The sequence below is a fragment of the Mesocricetus auratus genome, unplaced genomic scaffold (genome assembly GCF_017639785.1).
Source record: "Mesocricetus auratus isolate SY011 unplaced genomic scaffold, BCM_Maur_2.0 Super-Scaffold_100004, whole genome shotgun sequence".
In the NCBI taxonomy this organism is placed as follows: domain Eukaryota; kingdom Metazoa; phylum Chordata; class Mammalia; order Rodentia; family Cricetidae; genus Mesocricetus; species Mesocricetus auratus.
Window position 1 is genome coordinate 54,369,260 of NW_024429189.1, and position 23,404 is coordinate 54,392,663.

The following is a 23,404-nucleotide window of genomic DNA, read 5'->3' on the forward strand; positions in this document are numbered from 1 at the left end:
AGCATGAACTGGTATTCTGAAGCCTATTTCCTATGGTGGGATACCTTGCTCAGCTTCCATTCAAGGGGAAGGGGCACGGTCCTGGCTCAACTTGGTATGCCAGACTCTGTTGACTGCCAAAAGGAGGCCTTACTCCTCTGAGTAGTGCATGGGAAAGTGGGATGGGAGAGGAGGTCGGGCACAAGAAGGGAAAGAAGGGAGAACTGGGGGATTGCTATGTAAAATGAAAAAAAAAGTATCTCCATATCTGCTTGGTTTTCACAGGTTGAATTATAGACCCAGCTCTCAGGAGATGCCACTCACAAACAGCACTGAATTTACAGAATTCATTTTACTGGGGCTCACAGATCGCCCAGAACTCCAGCCACTCCTCTTTGTGCTGTTTCTGTTTGTTTACCTTGTCACTGTCTTAGGCAACATGGGCATGGTGGCCCTGATAAGCCTGAACTCCCGCCTTCACACACCCATGTACTTCTTCCTCAGTAATTTGGCATTTGTGGATCTGTGTTACACCTCAACTGCGACCCCACAGATGTTAACTAATTTCTTATCAGACAAGAAGACCATTTCCTTCACTGGCTGCTTTATCCAGTGCTACCTTTTCATTGCACTTCTCCTCACAGAGTTTTATATTCTGGCAGCCATGGCCTATGACCGCTATGTGGCCATATGTAATCCTCTGCGTTACAGTGTGAAAATGTCCAGACGAGTCTGCATCTGCTTGGCCCTATGTCCTTATGTTTATGGCTTCTCAGATGGTTTATTCCAAGCCATCCTGACCTTCAGCATGACCTTCTGTAAATCCAATGTCATCAACCACTTCTACTGTGCTGACCCACCACTCATTAAGCTGTCTTGCTCTGATACTTATATAAAAGAACATGCCATGTTAATATCAGCAAGCTTTAACCTCTCCAGTTCCCTCACAATCATCCTGGTGTCTTATGCCCTCATTATTGCTGCCATTTTAAGGATCAAATCAGCTGAAGGAAGGCACAAAGCATTCTCTACCTGTGGTTCTCACATGATGGCTGTCACATTGTTTTATGGTACTCTCTTCTGCATGTATGTAAGACCACCCACTGACAAGACTGTTGAGGAATCCAAAATAATAGCTGTCTTCTATACTTTTGTAAGCCCAATGCTGAATCCACTAATATATAGCCTGAGGAATAAAGATGTAAAGCAGTCCTTGAAGACAGTCCTCAGGCAAAATGTTATCAGCATAGGAGTGCTGCCTCCATTTTCCAATAAAGCACAACTATAATTTTATGTCAAAAGTAATTTTTATGCTTAGATCTTTTGTTGTCTTTTTAAAATTTTTCTGTATGTATACAATGTAGTAGTTTTACACGAACCCCTATTTTCACCTGCTCCCTACATAATCCCCCATGTCATTTTCAAAATAATATTACATACATATACACACACACGCAAAACTTGAGAGATAGCTATTTGGAAAATATTTATATTTCCTTATTTTGTGCTGATCTTAACCATATTATTCACAGATCAGTGATAGTCTGTGTACATATTTTGTTTGTGTAGAGTGAGACTCACCTTAGAGTAACACCTATTGGTCTACCAGTTTTAGGTGTTTCCAGAGAAATTAAACTGAGACAAGAATACATATCTAGGAGATGGCAGCCCTATCCAATGGCTTGAGATCCTGAACTTAATGCAAAGAAACAGACGGAAGAATGTACACAGTCATTCAGCTTAAGTGAATGTGAACACAAAGTGACCTACCCACCTCTCCACTGCCTCTGTGGCTTTCCATCATGGGGTATAGGTACCCCCTTAAACCATGAGTGCAAATAAGACCTTCTTCCCTTGTGTCTGCATTTTCTCACATAAAACATCACAGTGGTTGATACAAACTAGTTACATAGATATTACAAAAGCAGCTGTTAAATTTTCATTCACATTTCAAATTTGTATTGTAGACAGATCCCAAGGAGACTGATGCACACATCAGAATTAGAGAATAACTCGTTTAAGTGAAATCTTCCAAGTGCTATGCCAAAGGGTCTGCCTGCAACCCTCCTGGACAATGGTTTACAAGAGTTAACTTTAACTCTTAGTTCAGTTCCTTCCACTGATAGAGTCATAAGCCTTTCTGATGAAGGACACTTAAAAAAATTGGTAACATCTGGACTCACCCAACTGCTTACTGGTTAAAATGAAGAAATGGATCCTGATGGTGCCTTTCTGTTTCTTTTTGATGTACTTGAGTAAAGAGGGTGTCATTTAAGAAGCATGGAACTGATGGATTATGCTTTTGTAGTTGTAAGACTGTTGGTCCTAGTCTCTGTCTTTTTTTTTTTTTTTTTTTTTTTGGTTTTTACGAGACAGGGTTTCTCTGTATTATTTTGGAAGCTGTCAGTCCAGCCCGGCCTAGAATTCACAGAGATCCACCTACCTCTGCCTCCCGAGTGCTGGGATTAAAGGCGTGCACCACCACCGCCCGGCTGTCTCTGTATTTTATAAGCCTGCTTTCTCTGAAGACCCAAGGCTGGCATAATCACTTTGGGTTCATATCACAATTTAGAGAAGGTTGACCTTGGAATAAAGACTAAAATCAGAAAGGAGTAAATACAGAAACTGAATAATCAAATGTTATAACAGATAGTGATTGATTTGAATTTACTATTTCTTCCATGCCAAACTATATTTAGGGTAAGAATTCTTGTTTTATCTTTCATAAGTACACACAACACATGTCATGCTTATATATAGTATGGTATTTGCAGACTACACAAGCAAGGGAATACTTTTCTTTGCCTAAAAATAAATTTCAAAACTAAACTGTACAAATTTGTTAAAATTTCTGAAGACAAATTTGTACTGTTTCGTTTTGATGTTTTAGCCTAAATTAATCAAGGCAAAGACACAGATCAGTTTCACAAAATATCTTACTGTTCAAATGTGCTAAATATATTCAAAAGGACACTGTATTTAACATAAGATAAAATAATACCTTCATTTAATACTTTCTCCTTGCTTATTAATTGTTATATTGCTAAGAGCTCTGTGGATTTTGTTGATATTGTTTGTTTACAATTTGGACTGAAGGAAACAGGGAATTCATCCCAAATATATGGTAACATTTTTCAGAATTATTGTCAAGCAGTGCTAAAATAAAAATCAAGAATCCTGTCTGACGGCTGGGGAAACAGCGAGGGAACCAGCCAAATACCCTGAATGTGGGTGTCACTTAGGGGGCCTGGGTGGTCTATGGAACCTCTGGCAGTGGAAACAGTGTTTATCCCTAGTACACAAATGAACTTTGGGAATCCATCCCCTATGCAGGGTTGCTCTTTCAGTCTGGATGCATGGGGAAAGACCTGGGCCCTGCCCCAAGTGACATGACCAACTTTGATGATCCCTCATGGTAGGCCTCATCCTCCCTGAGGAGTGGATGGGGGGTTGGATAGAGGGTTGTTGGGATACTTGGGACAATGGGAAGGAGAGGGACCTAGGATTGGTATGTAAAATGGAATTGTTTCTAATTTAAATAGAAACATATAAAAAAGAATCTAAGATCATTTGAGACCTTAGGTAACTATGACTATACACTAGAATCATAAGAGGTGCACTTAAATACAAACTTCTTTTGTCATTCACATGAGGAAGTCTTCCTTACTAATTCTGCTAAGCACTTTTATTTTTCTAGATGCCTTAACATTTGTCATTGTCACTTGTGAGTGTGCTTTCATCCATTTTTCACATTTATTGGTTTCATATCTTTATCCTACCCCATTGAACATCTTTAGAGTGATTACACAATGTTGAGAAGAAGACAGATTGACATTTCTCATTCCTCGTCATGGTTGGTTCATATTTACTATATAGCCACACATTATCTATGCTATATACACTTAAAAATCATTTATTATATATTTTCATTGTTCATAATATATTGTGTTACAAAGGGCATTTTTGTAAAATTGTTGATGTACATTGACAGTATTGCTTACCTCCCTGTTAAAATTAATATATTTTGCCTTCGTGATATAAAATCAAATGCAAATTATTATAGTAGCATTGAATTGTCATTGATCGGGAAAGACTGGTGACCTTAGCAATTCTAAATAAATGGTAGAAATAATTAATATCTTAATGAGAAAATGTACTTTTCCTCCCTAGAATTTCTGCCCCTACTAAAACCCCTAAAATCTTCTATGAAGTCCTTTTGTGTCTGATCCCCTTTCTGAGTCAGAAAAGTGTACATTTTCCTTATTTTTCTTTCATATATTCTTGTAGAGATGAGATAGAGGCCAACCCTGCTTTTTCTGCTGCTCTGGAGATTTTTTTCTCTTTCTCTAGAGCTCCGTTCCCTATTTCGTGGCTGTTTGTGCACCATGTGGCTGGCTTAAATGATAGAATGACTAAAACAGCATGACCTTTTCTCCTTTCCTTTTTGTTCTCCTTCCCAAAGGAGCTGCTAGGATTTAGAGCTGGCCTGTCCTTGGGTTGTTTTTTATGTTAACTTTCATAAAATTGTCCTCAAATTTCTAATTAAGTTTATTCTTATGTACTTAAATTAATGAGAATAAGAACCATAAGAGAAGATGCTTATACAGCAACTCTTATGAAACTTCCCTGAGTTTCCAGTAGTAGAATGACGTTAACCATGTCTTGAAAACTTACTTACAATAGATTTTTATGTACAGTAGGAGGTATATGGGCTATTAATTCCATTAGTTGTAAGCATGTTTTTAGTTTTAATGTTAGAATTACACTAGTCTCAATCTCATGATAGGGGAAGGACATCGAAGACAGCCTCTCTACCACTACCTAGATTCTTAGTTGGGGTTATCCCTGTGGATCCCCTACCATTTCCTCTGCGCCAGACCACTCTCCAAACCTGCACTGGCTCCCTTTATCGAGGCATCTCCTTTCTTGGATTCTCCATTCCTCCCCTGTCTCAGTCCTCCTGTACTCCTGCCCCCTTTTCCCCCTCCCCTTTCCATCTCCCTTCTCTCCCCTCCTACTCCCAATTTGCACAGGGGTTCTTGTCCCCCTCCCCTTCTTTGGGGGACCCTGCATTATTTTCTTGGGGTCATCCTTGTTTCCTAGCTCCTCTGGTGGTGTGAATTCTAGGCTTGTAATCCTTTGCTCTATGTCTAAAAACCATATATGAGTGAGTAAATACCATGTTTGTCTTTTTGTGACTGGGTTAACCTAGCTCAGGATGATTTATTCTAGTTCTGTCCATTTGCCTGTGAATTTCAGGATTCCATTTTTTTTCACTGAGTAGTTCTCCATTGTGTACGTTTATCACATTTTCTCTATCCATTCTTCAGTTGAAGGACATCTAGGTTGCTTTCAGGTTCTGGCTATTACAAACAATACTGCTAGAAAAAGAGGTGAACATATGTCCTTGTTGTATGTATGTGAACTCTTTGGGTATCTGCCCAGGAAAGCAACTGTTCCTAGAGTCTTGACCCACTAGCTGATTGAAGCAGAAATAGGCACCCACAGTAAACACTGAGTCATACTCCCAGAATCCAGTTGCAGAGAGGGAGGAGAGATGAGCAAACGAACCAAGACTGTACTGGAGATACCTGCAGAAACAGTTGAGCTGACCTAATGAATGCAGACAAACCCTAGTCTTAAAGTGGGGGAACCAGCATTAAAAGGAACCAAGTCCTCTGAATGTGGGTGCCAGCTATGAGGCCAAGGCAGTCTATGGAACCAGTATTTATTCCTAGGTCACAAATGGACTTTGGGAGCCCATTCCCAATGCAAAGCTACTATATCAGCCCAGATGCAGAAAGGAGGGCCTGGACCCTCCCCCAAATGATGTTATGGATTTTAATGATCCATACAGAGGGCCTCACTATCCCTGGGAGTAGGTGGGGGGTAAGTTGGGGGTTTGGTGGGAATCATGAGTGCATGGGCATTTGAGGGAATAGGAGGATGAATATGTAAATAAGAGTTTCTAAAATAAAATAAAAACAGTAAAAAAAAGAATTATACTAGTCTCCATAAAGAAGGGGATATGTATTCATTCTACATCTATTACTCTATTTATTACATGTTTCTAATTTTATTCCTCCTTTGTTGTTCAAATAATATGAATTCTCTACATGTAAAGCCTAACACATGAAACCTATAGTTCTCTACCTGTGAATCATGAACTCTTTGGGGTAGAATGACCTTTCATGGTTGTCCAGTAACAGATATCCTACATATTAGATATTTATAATTCATGAGAGTAGCAAAATTACACTTATGAGGCAGCAACGAAAATAATGTTAAGGTTGGTTGGTCACGGCAGCATGAGGAACTATACTAATGGGTCACAGCATTAGGAACATTAAGAATCATTGCATTAAACTAATTTTAATATAACTGCATGCATAGTGTCATCCATATAGCAATAATTTTACTCTGCATTTATAATTTAACAGCTTAGCCCAAGCTATTTTGGAGATGTTTTTAGATCACACGTTTAAACTTGGGAGAAATCTCTAAAACATCAAAGTCCATGGACTATGTCATAATGTTATACCATGACTGATTTTTCAACTTGTCTTCTTGTAAGAAATACTAACTTATAAAACAAAAATCCATGAAACATCCAGATGAGGGTGATTACAGTGATAAACAATTCCATTGTTCAAATCCCAAGGTTCTAGTGAGTGAATATCTACATCAATTACTACTTTTTCCTTAATTAATTCTTTGGGGTATGTGAAGAGATAATTTTGGAGGTAAAATATCCATGTTATGAACTGAATATAAATAATTTAAGGCAGCTTCTTTATTAGGTTACTAGTGTCTCTGAAAGAATTTTTCCTAGGGAAGGTAGGCATAAAATTAAGACATCTTTGTTCACACTTTTGCTTTTATATTATTTTGGATATTTATCAATAGAGCTGTGTTAATGTTAGCCCTGGATATTTTCTAGATACAATAAATATGTGCTTAGAATTTAGATTAGTCATAAAATGCTAAAAGTTCATTAAAGTTATGCATTTGTAATAATCATATAACTATACTCACATCTTTCATTATTCAGTCAAGAACTAAAAATATACACTAAATAAGCATGCAGGGAGAGACACTATAATTACTCAGACTGCTGGTATTGTCATAATAATTTCAGTTGAAAGAGTACACACACACATGCACTTTTTCCTTGGTGCCCACAGAATATTTCTATCAAAATATCACGAAAAAAATAGCTTAAGATTTTATTTATTCTGTTAAAACTACTGTGGTAATGGAAAAGTCGTATCTCTAAGTGATTGGAAGAGAGTATTATCTGCATGCTACTTTTGTTTCTCTTGATTTGGCTCATTTTTCTTTACATAAAAATTCTACATGACTTAATCCTTCCATGTGATGAAATAAAATGCCATCAAAGAGCACAGGGTTTCAGCTAACCATTTTGAAATGACTATGAATTTAATTAAAATATAAGCTTTCTAATAAATTCCATTGTACATAGAATTCTTAATTGTTTCTGCACTGTATACATAACCAAAGCCAATATTATTTTTTAATTGGTAGTATTTCTTACTTCTTAGAAATATTTTTGCTTGTTTTTTTTTGTCTTATTACCAGAGTTTAAATACATTTTGAGTGCTCATGGTACTGTAATTAGCAACACTTTGCTCTTAGCCTATGATGCTAATATGAAAACTGGAAGTGAATATGTAGGTTTATGGGGTCTCCTGGAATCATGAAAATAAAAAGACTGTAAGTTTCACATATGAGGGAAATATGTGAGAAATGACTCGCAAAGAAACATTAGCCTGCTTAGATTTGCGGGATAAATAGACTGGGAAGCAAAAAGAAAAATCAGATTTATAAAGATTTATTTGTAGATCTATGGATAAGTATACTATATATTTCAAAACACAATTGAGAGGAAAAAAAGTGGAAGGGGCTTAGTAGAAATACAAAAAGGATTATTTTATTATTTGCATTAGATTTTAACTGTAAATTTTTATCTACCTCCATGGCCGCCTTGTTTTCTGACTGAATCACAGACCCAGCTCTCAGGAGATGCCACTCACAAACAGCACTGAATTTACAGAATTCATTTTACTGGGGCTCACAGATCGCCCAGAACTCCAGCCACTCCTCTTTGTGCTGTTTCTGTTTGTTTACCTTGTCACTGTCTTAGGCAACATGGGCATGGTGGCCCTGATAAGCCTGAACTCCCGCCTTCACACACCCATGTACTTCTTCCTCAGTAATTTGGCATTTGTGGATCTGTGTTACACCTCAACTGCGACCCCACAGACGTTAACTAATTTCTTATCAGACAAGAAGACCATTTCCTTCACTGGCTGCTTTATCCAGTGCTACCTTTTCATTGCACTTCTCCTCACAGAGTTTTATATTCTGGCAGCCATGGCCTATGACCGCTATGTGGCCATATGTAATCCTCTGCGTTACAGTGTGAAAATGTCCAGACGAGTCTGCATCTGCTTGGCCCTATGTCCTTATGTTTATGGCTTCTCAGATGGTTTATTCCAAGCCATCCTGACCTTCAGCATGACCTTCTGTAAATCCAATGTCATCAACCACTTCTACTGTGCTGACCCACCACTCATTAAGCTGTCTTGTTCTGATACTTATATAAAAGAACATGCCATGTTAATATCAGCTGGGTTCAACCTCTCCAGTTCCCTCACAATCATCCTGGTGTCTTATGCCCTCATTATTGCTGCCATTTTAAGGATCAAATCAGCTGAAGGAAGGCACAAAGCATTCTCTACCTGTGGTTCTCACATGATGGCTGTCACATTGTTTTATGGTACTCTCTTCTGCATGTATGTAAGACCACCCACTGACAAGACTGTTGAGGAATCCAAAGTAATAGCTGTCTTCTATACTTTTGTAAGTCCAATGCTGAATCCACTAATATATAGCCTGAGGAATAAAGATGTAAAGCAGGCCTTGAAGACAGTCCTCAGGTAAAAAGTTATCAGTACAGCAATGATGCCTGATCTTTTCAATAAGCTGCAACTATAGCTTTGTGACAAATAACATTTGTATTTACACGACCTTTTAACATTCTCTGTGGCCATATTTTTGGTGTCCTAGTTGGAAGTTATATGTTTTGAAAGAAGTCTTCTGGCCTTATTTTCTGTCCCAATTTGCAGCCTGTACTTCCTGGGTCAGTGATATTCAATGTTCATATTCAGCTTGATTATCTTGAAAATCAGTTAAGGGGTTCATGTCTTCCTCTGCCTGTAGATCTCTTCTGCAGAGGTTGTCCTGATGAAAAAGTATACATTGTTGAAAAGAAACACAATCATCCCTTTTACTGCAGTCATGAGCTGATAAAAATGAACACAGAGGAAGGCAGAGACAAAGCCATTCAACTCACGCTTTTGATTGTGAACACACTATGACCAAGCTGCCTCTTTTGACCTTTCTGCCTTCCTTCCATGGTAACTATATACCTTCTTAAAAATGGGTCCAAATAAGTTCTTGTCTTTTTATTATATTTTAAATTTTAAATTTAAATTTAAATTAGAAACAAGGTTGCTTCACAGGTCAATACCAGGTCCCTCTCCCGCGCCCTCCCCTCCTCCCATGCCATTCCACCAAGCCCCCCAATATCTCCTCATTTGCACAAGGAGGATGAGGCCCTCCATGGGGGTGTCCATAGTCTGTCATTTCATCCAGGGTGAGAGTGCATCTCTCACTGTTGGATGAGAGCCCAAAGTCCATTTGTATAACCAGGATAAATACTGATCTACTACCCAAGGATCAATAGATTACCTAGGCCTCCTCACTGACACCCAAATTCTGGGGGTCTTGATCAGTCCCATGCTGGATTCCTAGGCATCAGTTTGGGATTCAAGTGCTAACCCTTGTCAGGTCAGCTGTTTCTGGGGGTTAAAACAGCCCAGTCTTAACCCCTTTGATCATCAGTCCTCCCTCTCTGTCACTGAATTTCTTGAGTTCAGCTCAGTGCTTAGCTGTGGGAGTCTGTATCTTCTTCCATCAGCCACTAAATGAAGGTTCTGTTTCCCCAACTCTCTGGCCATGGAATTGTAGGATGGCACTCCCCAGATCTATGTCTAATATCCATATAAGAGAGAGTAAATGCCATGTTTCTCTTTTTGTGGCTAGGTTGCCTCACTCAGGATGGTTTCTTCTAGTGCCATCCATTTGCCTGCAAATTTCAGGATTCCATTGTTATTTTTCTGCTGAAAAATACTCCATTGTGTAAATGTACCACATTTTCTCTATCCACTCTTCAGCTGAGGGGCATATCAGTTGCTTCCAAGTTCTGGCTATTACCAATAATGCTGCTGTGAACATAGTGGAACAGACATCCTTGTTGTATGAATGTGCATCTTTTGGATATATGCCTAAGAGTGGGGTTGCTGGGTCTTGTGGTAGACAGAGTCCCATTTTCCTGAGAAATCTCCATACTGATTTCCAAAGTGGCTGTACAAATTGGCACTCCCATCAGCAATGGAGGAGTGTTCCCGTTTCACCACAACCTCTCCAGCATAAATTGTCATTGGTGTTTTTGATTTTAGCCATTATGACAGGATTAAGATGGTATCTTAGAGTTGTTTTGATTTGCATTTCCTGAATGGCTAAGGATGTTGAGCACTTTTTCAAGTGCCTCTCAGACATTTTAGACTCCTCTATTGAGAAGTCTATTTAGCTCTAAGCCCACTTTTTAATTAGATCCTTTGGTGTTTTGGAGACTTGCTTTTTGAGTTTTGGTAAATATTGGAGATGAGCCCTCTGTCAGATGTGGGGTTTTGAATATATTTTCCCATTTTGTGGGTTCTCTTTTTACCTTGCTGACTGTGTCCTTTGCCTTACAGAAGCTTCTCAGTTTCAGGAGGTCCCAGTTATTAATTGTTGATCTCCCTGTCTTTGCTACTGGTGTTATGTTCAGGAAGCAGTCTCCTGTACCAATTCATTCAAGGGTACTACCCACTTTCTCTTCTAAGAGGTTCAGTGTGGGTGGATTTATGTTGAGGTCATTGATCCATTTGGACTTAAGTTTCATGCACTATGATAGACATGGATTGATCTGGATTCTTCTACATGCCAGCATCCAGTTATGCCAGCACCATTTGTTAAACATGCTTTCTTTTTTCCATTGTATATTTTTAGCTTCTTTGTCTAAGATCAGATGTTCATAGATGTATGGGTTAATATCAGCGTGTTCGATTCTAACACATTGGTCTACCTGTCTATTTTTGTGCCAATACCAAACTGTTTTCAGGACTACAGCTCTATAATACAGCTTGAGGTCGGGGATGGTGATGCCTGCAGATGTTGCATTGTTGACTAAGGTTGTTTTGCCTATCCTGGGTCTTTTGTTTTTCCATGCAAAATTGATTATTCTTCTTTCAAGGTCTGTGAAGAATTGTACTGGCATTTTAATGGGCATTGCATTGAATTTATAGATTGCTTTTGGCAGGATTGCCATTTTTACTACATTGATCCTACCTATCCAAGAGCATGGGAGATTTTTCCATGAGGGCTTCTTTAATTTCTTTCTTTAAAGACTCAAATTTCTTGTGATACAAGTTCTTTCTTTTGTTTGGTTAGCGGTACCCCAAGTTATCTTATGTTGTTTGTGTCAATTGTAAATGGTGATGTTTCTCTGATTTCTTTCTCAGCTCATTTATCATCTGTATATAGTAGGGCTACTACTTTTCTTAAGTTGATCTTGTAGCCTACCACTTTGCTGAAGGTATTAATCAGCTGTAAGAAATTCCCTAGTACAGTTCTTTGGGTCATTTATGTAAATTATCATATCATTTGCAAATAGTGAAAGTTTAACCTCTTCCTTTCCAATTTGTATCCCCTTGATCTCCTTTTGTTGTTGTATGGCTCTGGCTAGAACTTCAAGAACAATATTGAAAAGGTATGGAGAGAGTGGACAGCCTTGTCTTGTTCCTGATTTATAGGAATTGCATTGAGGATCTGTCCATTTAGTTTGATATTGGTTGTTGGTTTGCTGAATAAAGCGTTTATTATGTTTAGGTATGTTCCTGTTATCCCAGATCTCTCCAAGACATTTATCATGAAGGGGTGTTAGATTTTGTCAAAGGCTTTTTTCTGCATCTAGTGAGATGATCATGTGACTTTTGTTTTTCAGCTTGTTTATATGGTGGATTGCATTGATGGATTTTCGTATGTTGAACCATCCCTGCATCCCTGGTATGAAACCTATTTGATCATGGTGAATTATTGTTTTGATATGCTCTTGGATCCAATTTGCCAGTATTTTGTTGAGTATTTTTGCATCTATGTTCATGAGGGATATTGGTCTGAAGTTTTCTTTCTTAGTTGTGTCTTTGTGTGGCTCAAGGGGATCAAGGTTATTGAAGCCTCATAGAAAGAGTTTGGCAAAGTCCCTTCTGCTTCTATTGCATGGAATACTTTGAGAATAATTTCTATAAGCTCTTCTTTGAATTTCTGGTAGAATTCTGAACTGAGGCCATCTGGACCTAGGGTTTTTTTTTGGTTGGGAGATTTTTTTATGATTTCTTCTATTTCCATAGGGGTTATAGGTCTATTTAAATTGCTTATCTGTTCTTGGTTTAATTTTGGCAAGTGATAGCTATCCAGGGGTTCATCCATTTTTTGTTGATGAAATATTCTATAGATGTCTGTTAATCGCAATTGGGTCATAACTTCTATTAGAACCTTTGCTACTTTCTTGAGTTTCTGTTTGGTATTCCCATCTAGTGGTGAAAGTGGGGTGTTGAAGTCTCCCACAATAAGTGTGTGGGGCTTTATATGTGGTTTAAGTTTTAGTAATGTTTCTTTTAGGAAAGTAAATGCCTTTGTATTTGGGGCATAGATGTTCAGAATTGAAACTTCATCTTGGTGGATGAGTATGTAATGACCTCCTTCATCTCTTTTAATTGATTTTATTTTAAAGTCTAATTGGTTAGATATTAGGATTGCTACGCTTGCTTGTTTCTTGGGTACATTTGATTGGAAAATTATTTCCCAACCTTTAACTCTCAGGTAATGTCTGTCTTTCAGGGTGAGGTGTGTTTCTTGTATGCAGCAAAAGGATGGGTTCTGTCTTCAAGTCCATTCTGTTAGCTGTCTTTTTCAGGGTAAGTTAAGCCCATTAATATTGAGGGATATTAATGACCATTGATTGCTCATTCTTCTTTGATTTGGAATGGTTGTTGGTGGTGAAATTATGTGTGGAATTCCACATTTTTTTCTTTTGGCTGATGGTAAAGTGGGATTATCTAATGCCTATGTTTTCTGGTTGTAGTTAACTTCCTTGGGTTGGAGTTTTCCTTCCAGGACTTTCTGTAGGGCTGAGTTAGTGGACATGCATTACTTGAATCTAGTTTTTTTTCATGGAATATCTTGTTTTCTCCATCTATACTGATTGAGAGCTTTGTTGGGTATAGTACTCTGGGCTGGCATTCATGGTCTCTTAATGTTGGTAGAATATCTACCTAGGACCTTCTAGCTTTCAGAGTTTCCATGGATAAGTCAGGTTTAATTCTGATAGTTTTGCCTTTATATGTTACTTGGCCTTTTTCCTTAGCTACTCTTAATATTCTTTCTGTATTCTGTATATTTGAGGTCCTAATTATTATGTGGCGAGGAGACTTTTTTGTGATCCACTCTATTTGGTGTTCTGTAAGCTTCTTATACCTTCATTGGCATGTCTTTCTTTAGGTTGTGACAGTTTTCTTCTATGATTTTGTTGAATATGTTTTCTGCCCCTTTGAGGTGGTTTTCTTCACCTTCTTCTATACCTATTATTCTTAGGTTTGGTCTTTTCATGGTGTCCCATATGTCCTGTATGTTTTGTGTTAGGGATTTGTTGGACTTAAGTTTTTCTGTGGTTGATGAATCCATGTCTCCTAGTGTATCTTCAACACCTGAGATTCTTTCTTCCATCTCTTGTATTCTGTTGGTAATGCTTGAAGCAGTAGTACCTGACCGTTTGCCCAGCTTTTCTATTTCCAGCCTTTTTTCAGATTGTGTTTTTTATTGTCTCTATTTCAGTTTTCAACCCTTGCACTGTTTGAATTGTTTCTTGCAGTTTTCGGTTTATCTTTTCATCCATTTGTTGCATTTTATGAATTTTTTGGTTTGTTCTTTCTTCCATTTCTTGCATTTTTTAGTTTGCTTTTTCTTCCATTTCTTGCATTTTTTGGTTTGTTTTTTCTTCCATTTCTTGCATTTTTGGGGGTTGTTTTTCATCTGTTTCTTTAAGGGATTTTCCTATATCCTCTTTTCAGGCCTCTTTCTGTTACAAGTACTTCATAAAATTTCCAATGGTCAAGATAAGAACATAGTTGCAAATCAGTGTTCAAACATATAAGGTCATGTGATGTATTATTTGATATTTCTGGCTGCATGTTTGTTTCTTGCAAGGGTATGTAGTAGGGACATGTAAATGGAAGCTTCTGATTTTGGCTTGAAGATTAGTTAGTCTCTCTTAGTGAGATTAGAGTGTTTATTTAATTTATAGGTTCCTTAATATTTTCATTTTTCTTCTGTAAGTAAAATTGTCCATTTTCTCTTAACTGTCATTATTTTCAATTCTTAATCCTTCATTGTTGAACTTCTTTATTCTGAAACTATAATTTTGGGAAGAGGTGAATAGGTACCCATCTTTGATCCCTTTTATTGGAAACCAGGAGAAGAGGATGGTACTAGAGTCCATGATGGTAAAGTACACGATAGCATTGTGCACTCTCAGGAAGTTGTTCATAGGAACTTCATGGCTCCACAACTATCTATGTTTTCATTTTCTACCCTACAATTTTATGTATGTATATATCATGTACAGAGTTGCCTATATCTTTATAATTTTCATTATTTATTTTTATTGTTCACAGTATATCACATTAATAAGGGCATTGTCATATAAGTAATTATTGTATATTGAGTATAAGCTGCATGTTCCCTATGCTTTCCCACTTTGTCATCTTTTTCTGACCTTTAGCCATCTTTGGACTCCAAAACACTATTCATCAATGTATTATAATTTTGAGTACTTAATACAAATATGCACACACACACACATACACACACACACACATACAATTTTTCCTATTGCTTCCTTGTTGACAACTCATCCTTTATTGCAAAAACAAATTCTACACCTTTGACTATTATTAATTTCTGTTTTAGTTAATAAGGAAGTTGTTGCTATAGTTTGATTACTTGGAAGAAAATAAAATCTGAATGCTGTATTATCTTAATTATTGATAAACTTCATGTTCTGAAATCTTGCTGACAAATTTTAGTATGCTTAAGAGATGTCTATAGTATATACATTTGCTTTCTAATAATTTTATTAAGTTTATTTATATGACTTTTCTGCTCTGATAAATCATTAAAAAATAAAATTATTAGAAATTATTTATTGCATATTGAGTTTTGTAATGTAACTACTTAGTTTTTCATCATTGTGATGGGTTTTTCATTACACAATTCTAACTTTGAAAAAAATCATAGAAAAATCAAATTCCATCTATTATGTCAAGACATTGCATCATTCCTAATTGTTCTAGTCATTTTCTTGGAACAAATAATGACTCCTAATGAAAAAATCCTCTGAGAATCAATTCATAGTCATACAAAATATGCAGCTCAGATGCTTTAAAGGTGATGCAATCCTATTGCTCAAATCCCAAGGTTTTAGTGAATACATGTTTAAACCAATTACTATGTTTTCTTTAACTGTTGCTTTGGGGGATTATGAAAAATACTTTGTGGATAAACACTGCCAATACAAATAGGGCATAAGTCATTTTCAGCAGTTCCTTGGTGGAACCCTTAGTGTTTCTGGGAGAACTTTTTCTGAGTTCAGGTAGGAATGAGAATCATGAATATTGTATTCCCATTTTTTTGTTTCAACTTGGATATTCATCATGAGGAGTCAAGTGTCAACAAAACCCTTTTGAGTACCTGTTTAGGGTTTTTATATCACTGAAATGAGTATGTATTTGTTACTTAGATTGGTCATTGAAAAATATTAAAATTTTATTGAAATTATGTATTTGTGGAATTAATTCTAGCTAACCATTAGCATTTCTATCATTAATTCAAAGAATGTACTAAATAGTCCCATGGAAAGATAATTTAATCATCTCAATGACATTTTCAGAATCTATTTTAAGGGAAATTCTGTAATAGCCATAATATACCTTCATCACATATAAGTGAAAAATGGCCATGAATTTCAAAAAGAGAAAGGAGGAGTATATGGGAGGGTTTAGAGCAGTAGGTCTCAGACTTCCTAATGCTGCATCCAGCCTTTTAATACTATTCCTCATGTTGTGGTAATCCCAACCATAAAATTATTTTTGTTGTTACATCATAACTGCAATTTTTTGTTTGCTTTTCGAAACAGGTTTTCTCTGTATTGTTTTGGAGACTGTCATGGAACTCACTCTGTAGACTAGGCTGGCCATGAACTCACAGAGATCCACCTGCATAACTGCAATTTTTCATGTAAATATCTGAGTTTTCTGATGACTTTAGGCAACTCCTATGGAAAGGTTATTCAACCCACAAAGAGGCCACTGCCCCACAGGTTGAGAACTGATGGTTTATAGGAAAAAAGGAAAGAAGAAATGAAGTAATTATATTACAATCTCAAAAGATAAAACTAATGAAAAATCAAAAGAAAAGTAGGTTAATTTGGTATTTTTTCTTGCAAAAATGAAAATATTATAGAATGTTTAAATGTTTATCTTTACATTACTGGAGGGGGAAAATTGGGATAAAATTTAATAGATCTAAAACATACGTTAGGAATTATGTGTTTAAGATTGGTAGACTCATAATTGAAAGATAGGTATGGGGGAAATGGTAGGCACCTTGGAAACTGCTCAATGTCAGAAATTGAACAGAAAAGTACTCCAAATATGGAAATAATGGGACTCTGTCAATGGAGATGTTACAATCTAAATTAAATATTAAAAGAATTTTACTAACAGCATGAAGTATACCAGTCTCAAATGTTTAACATGACTTTGAAGTCAGGGCCATCCATTATCAGGAGGAAATATACCTTGTCCTCTTACCTGAGAAGCATGACAGTGGAAACCAGGAGAAGAGGAAGGTACTAGAGTCCATGATGGTAAAGTACATGAGAGCAGTGTGCACTCTCAGGAAGTCGTTCATAGGAACTGCATGGCTCCACAACGATCTACGTTTTCTGTTTCTGTTTTCATTTTCTACCCTACAATTTTTATTTTCTCAGCTATTCTTACTGACTTCTCCACATCTTTATGCTCAGTCAGGAAGTTAAGTGCCCAGTTACTGAAATTTAAATTCAGTAACTCCTACTTTTACTTTCTCTGTCCCTTTCCTTGACTAAAATTTTCTCTATTCTCCCACTCCATACATTCAATCCAGTGAGTAAATAAATAGCTTTTGTGTGTTAGACTGCATGCACATACATTAGTGACTTTAGCAGTTCTAGACTATTCTGTTATAATGAAATTTGCATATTGATCAGTTCTTGAGAAGGGGATAACTACATTTCAACTAGTAGTATTTCATATGCGAATTACATCTGTAGACCATGTTTTAAGATGTATTCGTGTTTATTATTGTTGTGACTTTTGACTTTTAATTTGCAGGATGGAAATTCTAATCACTGCAAATTTCACTTATATATTAACAAACGGTACATACTAACTTACCAAAAACACAGCTGTCTTTTCTATTTAAGAGGGGAAACTATATAACTTGCCTAATAAAGTGATTACTTTTTAGATTTTCACATTTAAAATAAATATATGTGAATGTATTAATTATCTAATTTATTTTTGATTTTTCCTATCTAGAGAGTAGTAATTGGCCTGTATTAATTTTGTAATTGGCTTCATAAAGAATATATGTGTTTAAAAATTTATCACTATGTTAGCTCATAATTGCTCATAAGTTTTTAGGCTGGTTAAAATTGTCATAAGGAAATGACTATTTAGAAGAACATTTGCTGTCTACTGCCTTTCCATGTGATTTTTGGTATGTTATCTTTCATACACATTAGATAGTTTCCATTTCAACTGAAAGCCTTCAGTGGAATTCTTGCACATGTAACGTTCAAATTACTTGAGGGTCCTTCTATTCTTATCCTTCTATGCAATTATTATAAATACCTCCAACCCCAGATAAGACTCATTGTTCCTTGCTGTTTACCCTCATTGTTTGTTGGTGTCTATCCTTATTTTAAACACCACTATCTACTTAGTTCAAATATTTACTTGAATGATGACATTTAGATATAAATTTTAATCACACTTTCCATATGACATGACCAACTTTTCCAAAGCAAAGATCGTCGCTGGTTATTATTTATTTCTCCTGTAGCATGTGGTGTTCAGTGTTGCTTGTGTACTATGATATTTTAATTAAGTATGCAGGATTCTGAGAGCACCACCAAGTCAAGACACATACTTCCTACTTGTGTTTGTTTCAGATACCACGGACAGCTTACATATAAGAAAAATATAGCAGGTGAATTGGGCATCATGTGGGATTATTGTTTATGCCATAATGAATCAAACCTGCAGAATTCTATTTTGTGCTTTCCTTAAGGACAGATTGGAACATAAAATTGATTAATTAATTTCTGCTAATATTGTGCTTAAAAATAATGGATTCTTATACTTAAAATAGAAATCTCATAGACTACTATAACATGGGCTCACATTACCATAAAGTAAAAACTTCAACCAATCAGAGTGGGCCGTTTGCACAGAAAATACTCTCTGGTTCATTTAAGTTGAGTCTTATACCCACCCTGATGGATTATATGAATAGCTTTAATAGTCAAATGAATTTTATTCTCTTATTCCATATACTCTACAACTTTAAAAACAGGTAAATACAGAGCCAAAATCTGTGATGCAAATGTATTATATATCATTAGAATTGACAGTATTTGACTTCATACTATCTGAAAGATCTGAAAGTATAATCTGTTAATTACAAAAGCAATTCAGTCCTTTATACTAAGAACAACTCTAACTCATTTCATTCAGTTTTGCTTAACTATAACAACGACAGTTAGAATGATGAAATTCAAACTTTTGCCCCACTCCATGAACAGAATTGGCAAGTTTTAACATGTGTGGTGAAATACTTGATTTGTGGAAACGAGTGAGAATGTAAATTGATAAGAAAATGAAAATGTGACCTAATTATTCATGTTTTAAATTTCCTTTATCTGTCATACAGACTTCTCTGTGAAAAACTCTTTACTTAGTATCTCATATAGATATTTGTTATTCCAAGTATGTAATTTCATCTTTTTGTGTTTCCACAGAAATGTTATAATCTAAAACATTAATGATGTAATACTAAAATCAACCCTGAGGAAATTACTTATGGTATCTTCAGTGTTGTACTTTCTAGTAAATATATAGGCAATTAAATTATCTGAAGTGAGGCTTCTAGGGATGTGTACAGTGTCAGTCACTGAAAAAGATCTTTCCTAATTTTTAAGGAGATTATTTTTTCATAATTAACTATAATGTGAATTTGGAAGTTCATCACAATTTGGACTAATATTGCATGATCACCTCCCTCATCCTAAAGCAATTTGGTAAGTCAGGATCCTGTCTGGGTAGTAATGAACTGCACCTGTGTTATTAACTAATTGGGACTGTATGTGATCTTCAGAATATGAGTCCAGGCTGGGGAGATAATTCAGTGTACAAAGCACTTGCCTTTACCCTTTTACCACATACATGAGGTCATGTAATTCCTAGAATCCATTCAAACTGGTTGTGGTAACACATGTCTGTAGTCACAGTGTCCCTGTATGGATATGATCATTTGATAACAAGAGGTGCTAATCCCTGCCCCTGTCAGATGAGAGGAAAGCTTGTCCTGATTTCCATGTAAACACTGTAGAATGCACATGCCACTCATGCACTTGGAAGTGCATGAACACACACAAACACACCACAAAGAGTTTCTTTTTTGTTTTTTTTAAGGATTCAAAAATACAGTGTACTAGCTTTGATGTTCTCAGACTTTTGTAATAGCTGTATGAGGACAAATAATAAGAGGGAGGTAGGGAAATGGGGGAAGAAAAAAGAGAAAATATCTAATAAGCATCTCATTCACCCTTCTTTAGTCCATCTAAGTGAACATGCTGGCACCTAAGAAAATGGTCAAAGGCAATTACTCCATGGTGACTGAATTTGTTCTCTTGGGATTAACAAATCGTCCAGAGCTACAGCCTGTCCTTTTTGTGCTCTTCCTGGTGATCTATCTGATCACTGTTGGAGGGAATCTTGGCATGATGGTGTTGATCAGGGTAGATTCACGCCTGCATACTCCTATGTACTACTTTCTTGCCAGCTTATCCTGCCTGGATTTGTGCTATTCTACCAACGTGACTCCCAAGATGCTGGTGAACTTTTTATCAGAGAAGAAAACCATTTCTTATGCTGCTTGTTTAGTTCAGTGTTACTTTTTCATTGCCATGGTGATTACTGAATATTATATGCTAGCTGTTATGGCCTATGACAGGTACATGGCCATCTGTAATCCTTTGCTTTACAACAGCAAGATGTCCAAGGGGATATGTGTGCGTCTGATTGCTGGCCCTTATATCTATGGCTTCTTTAGTGGCCTGATGGAAACCATGTGGACATATCGCTTGACCTTCTGTGGCTCCAATGTTATCAACCACTTCTACTGTGCAGACCCTCCTCTCATCAGACTCTCCTGCTCTGACACTTTCATTAAGGAAACATCTATGTTTGTGGTAGCAGGATTTAACCTCTCCAATTCCCTGCTCATAATCCTCATTTCCTACCTGTTCATTCTCATTGCCATCCTGAGGATGCGTTCTGCTGAAGGTAGGCGCAAAGCCTTTTCCACCTGTGGTTCTCATCTGGTTGCAGTGACTGTATTTTATGGGACTCTGTTTTGCATGTATGTTAGGCCTCCTACAGACAAGTCAGTTGAACAATCCAAAATCATTGCTGTGTTCTACACTTTTGTAAGTCCCATGTTGAACCCCATCATTTATAGTCTGAGGAATAAAGATGTGAAACATGCATTTCAGAAGTTGGTCAGAAGAAATGTGCTTTCAAAGTAAAATCACTTTACCTTTATAAATCAAATAAAAGTTCTGTTTATAAGAATGACATCCAACTTTATTGTAGACATTCAATTTTATATACAAGATGAGAAGCTATATTCTTACAACAAAATACGCAATATAGGCTCAAAAGGTAAACCATTTACAAACTATGTGGAAATGCAATGCATTTACAAATGTGGGGTGTTTTATGCTCAAGTTTTACATGTTTACATTCATGTCTTTATACACTACTTTTACATTATAAAAAGTATACATTCGTTATAGCAAAAAATTCAATCAATATAAATGTACAATATAAATGTGTGAATCCTTTCTGTCCTCCATCTTCATCTTCAATTCTTAATTCCCAGAATGACTAATGGTAATTTTAAAAGCCTGTAGAAAAAATATTTATATACTTGCAAACAAATGTACAATTGTGTTCGTACACATACGCACAAAATTGGCAAAACACATATTGAAAGGTGGAACTGTTTCATGGAAGAATTCCCTTCTAGGATAATATGGGACTGTCAGGGGGTGTGCTCCTGACTCTTACTTGTCACCTTCAGTTTCAACCCCTGATGTTCATTTATTTCTTTCTACTTGTAAGAATCACTTTTAAAACAGACAAAAGAGAACAACACAACACAAATGAACAAATACATATACAAAAGCACAACAACAAAAGAATCACTTTCAGGGGAATACTTCTCTGCCAAGGTAGAGTCCCAGCTCTTCCATATGTTTCTCTATTTAGACATTAACTTAATTCTCTAGGATTTGTCTGTTTATTTTATATGTGTGGGTGTTTTTCTGTGAGTGAATGTGTGTGTATGTGTGTGTATGTGTGTGTGTGTGTGTGTACCACATATGTGCCTGGTGCTGTTGGAGATCATAAGAGGGTGTCAAATACCTAGGAACTATAGACAGTTGTGAGCTGCCATTTGTGTGCTGGAAATTGAACCTAGGTCTTCTAGAAAAGCAGCTAGTGCTCTTAACTGCTGAACCATCTCTCTAGTCCCAATGATTTATTATTTATAAAAGTATAATTTCACTTATCTTCTCTGTTTCTTCTCTTTATTGTAGATGTGTTTACATATAGACACATACATACACACAATAACACACACACAAATGCATCACATGCACATATAACATATGCTTCCAGTGGCAATAAAATCTAGAAGAGGATATTAGATCTCCTTTATCTGGGGATATGATAGGTTGTCAGTCACCATGTAGGTGCTGAGAACTAACCTCAGGTCCTCTGCAAGATCAAAATGTGTTTTACATTGGTGAGCCACCATTCCAGAGCCTATATATTGTCTTCAGTCAGGCAAAGAAGGGTTTCCACAAAGCATTATGGGTACCTTCTGTCCTCATGAACATTTTTTTCATTGAGTTAACCAGTTAGATTTCACATTTCTTGAGCCAAGTATCTTTCATACCTTTCCTCATTTCTTCTTTATTAATCTATCTTTTTCAGGATGTATCAAATATTTGATATTTGTGCCACTGTTTAATTATTATCCACTGTTGTTCTGTACCATGAGCACAATTATTTATAATTTTAGAATGAAACATATTCCTTCTTTTGTAAAAGAAAGGAATTTTTCTTTTATGTTGTATTTCTGATAACTTTTCTGTTCTGTTGTCTAAGCAAAGATAACCAGTGCTTAAAAAGTATCTTCATAAGGTATGCATTGTTCTTAGGGTTAAGGGGTTTGTGTGATTTCTTAGCATAGTTAAGTTTTGTAGAGATTGTAACCTTATGAGGAGAGTAAAAACAAGCAGTACAATTTGTTAGGTCCTGTGAGACAAGACTGTCAAGAGCATATCAAGTAGAACTGTTTTTCTAAGTATTTTTTATATACCAGTTTATTTCTGTTTAATGCTACCCATGGAGTGACATTTTCAGATTATTATTTCTATGTTAATCTACATGATTCTTTATGCTCAGTGATAGAATTTAAATATCTTTACTTTGAATGTTGCATTGTTTATACATTCAGGTAAACATACATGAAAAATGATTTTAAGTACTTTCTAGTTTGTTAGATTCTCCTTAAAAACACACATATTGTGAACTAAAAGGTCTTTCACTTTGAAAAACCAGTCCTTTTATTATTTCCATTTTCTCAGATCTCAGGGTATATGTATCGTTCTCTTCTCACATTGTAAAGACACATATTAAGGTTCATTAATAATGGTATCTAGAGAATTATAAGCTTAACATAGTTTTCATTTCAGATATTTTAATGGAACTAATTTGTTTGCAAAAATATTTGCATGTATTCACACATATGAACATGAAGAAAAAACATTCTTTTTAAGATTTATTAC

At 36.2% G+C, this 23,404-nt stretch overlaps 3 protein-coding genes across 3 annotated transcripts; all 3 read left to right on the forward strand.

Annotated features, from left to right (window-relative positions):
* Positions 1-292: 292 nt before the first annotated feature.
* LOC101836412 (olfactory receptor 5M11-like) lies at positions 293-1,267 on the forward strand. Its single transcript, XM_005065057.1, has one exon. It carries the CDS (start codon positions 293-295, stop codon positions 1,265-1,267), a length of 975 nt encoding a protein of 324 aa, XP_005065114.1.
* A 6,755-nt stretch (positions 1,268-8,022) lies between these two features.
* Positions 8,023-8,943, forward strand: LOC101824221 (olfactory receptor 5M11). Its single transcript, XM_013120456.1, has one exon. The coding sequence runs from the start codon at positions 8,023-8,025 to the stop codon at positions 8,941-8,943; it is 921 nt and encodes a 306-aa protein (XP_012975910.1).
* An 11,173-nt stretch (positions 8,944-20,116) lies between these two features.
* On the forward strand, positions 20,117-21,073 carry LOC101836162 (olfactory receptor 1030). Its single transcript, XM_013120334.1, has one exon. The coding sequence runs from the start codon at positions 20,117-20,119 to the stop codon at positions 21,071-21,073; it is 957 nt and encodes a 318-aa protein (XP_012975788.1).
* The last annotated feature ends 2,331 nt before the right edge of the window (positions 21,074-23,404 follow it).

Bases quoted from the DNA above. Each gene is read 5' to 3' on its own strand.
- LOC101836412 (XM_005065057.1), top strand. From the start codon at position 293: ATGCCACTCACAAACAGCACTGAATTTACAGAATTCATTTTACTGGGG.
- LOC101824221 (XM_013120456.1), top strand. From the start codon at position 8,023: ATGCCACTCACAAACAGCACTGAATTTACAGAATTCATTTTACTGGGG.
- LOC101836162 (XM_013120334.1), top strand. From the start codon at position 20,117: ATGCTGGCACCTAAGAAAATGGTCAAAGGCAATTACTCCATGGTGACT.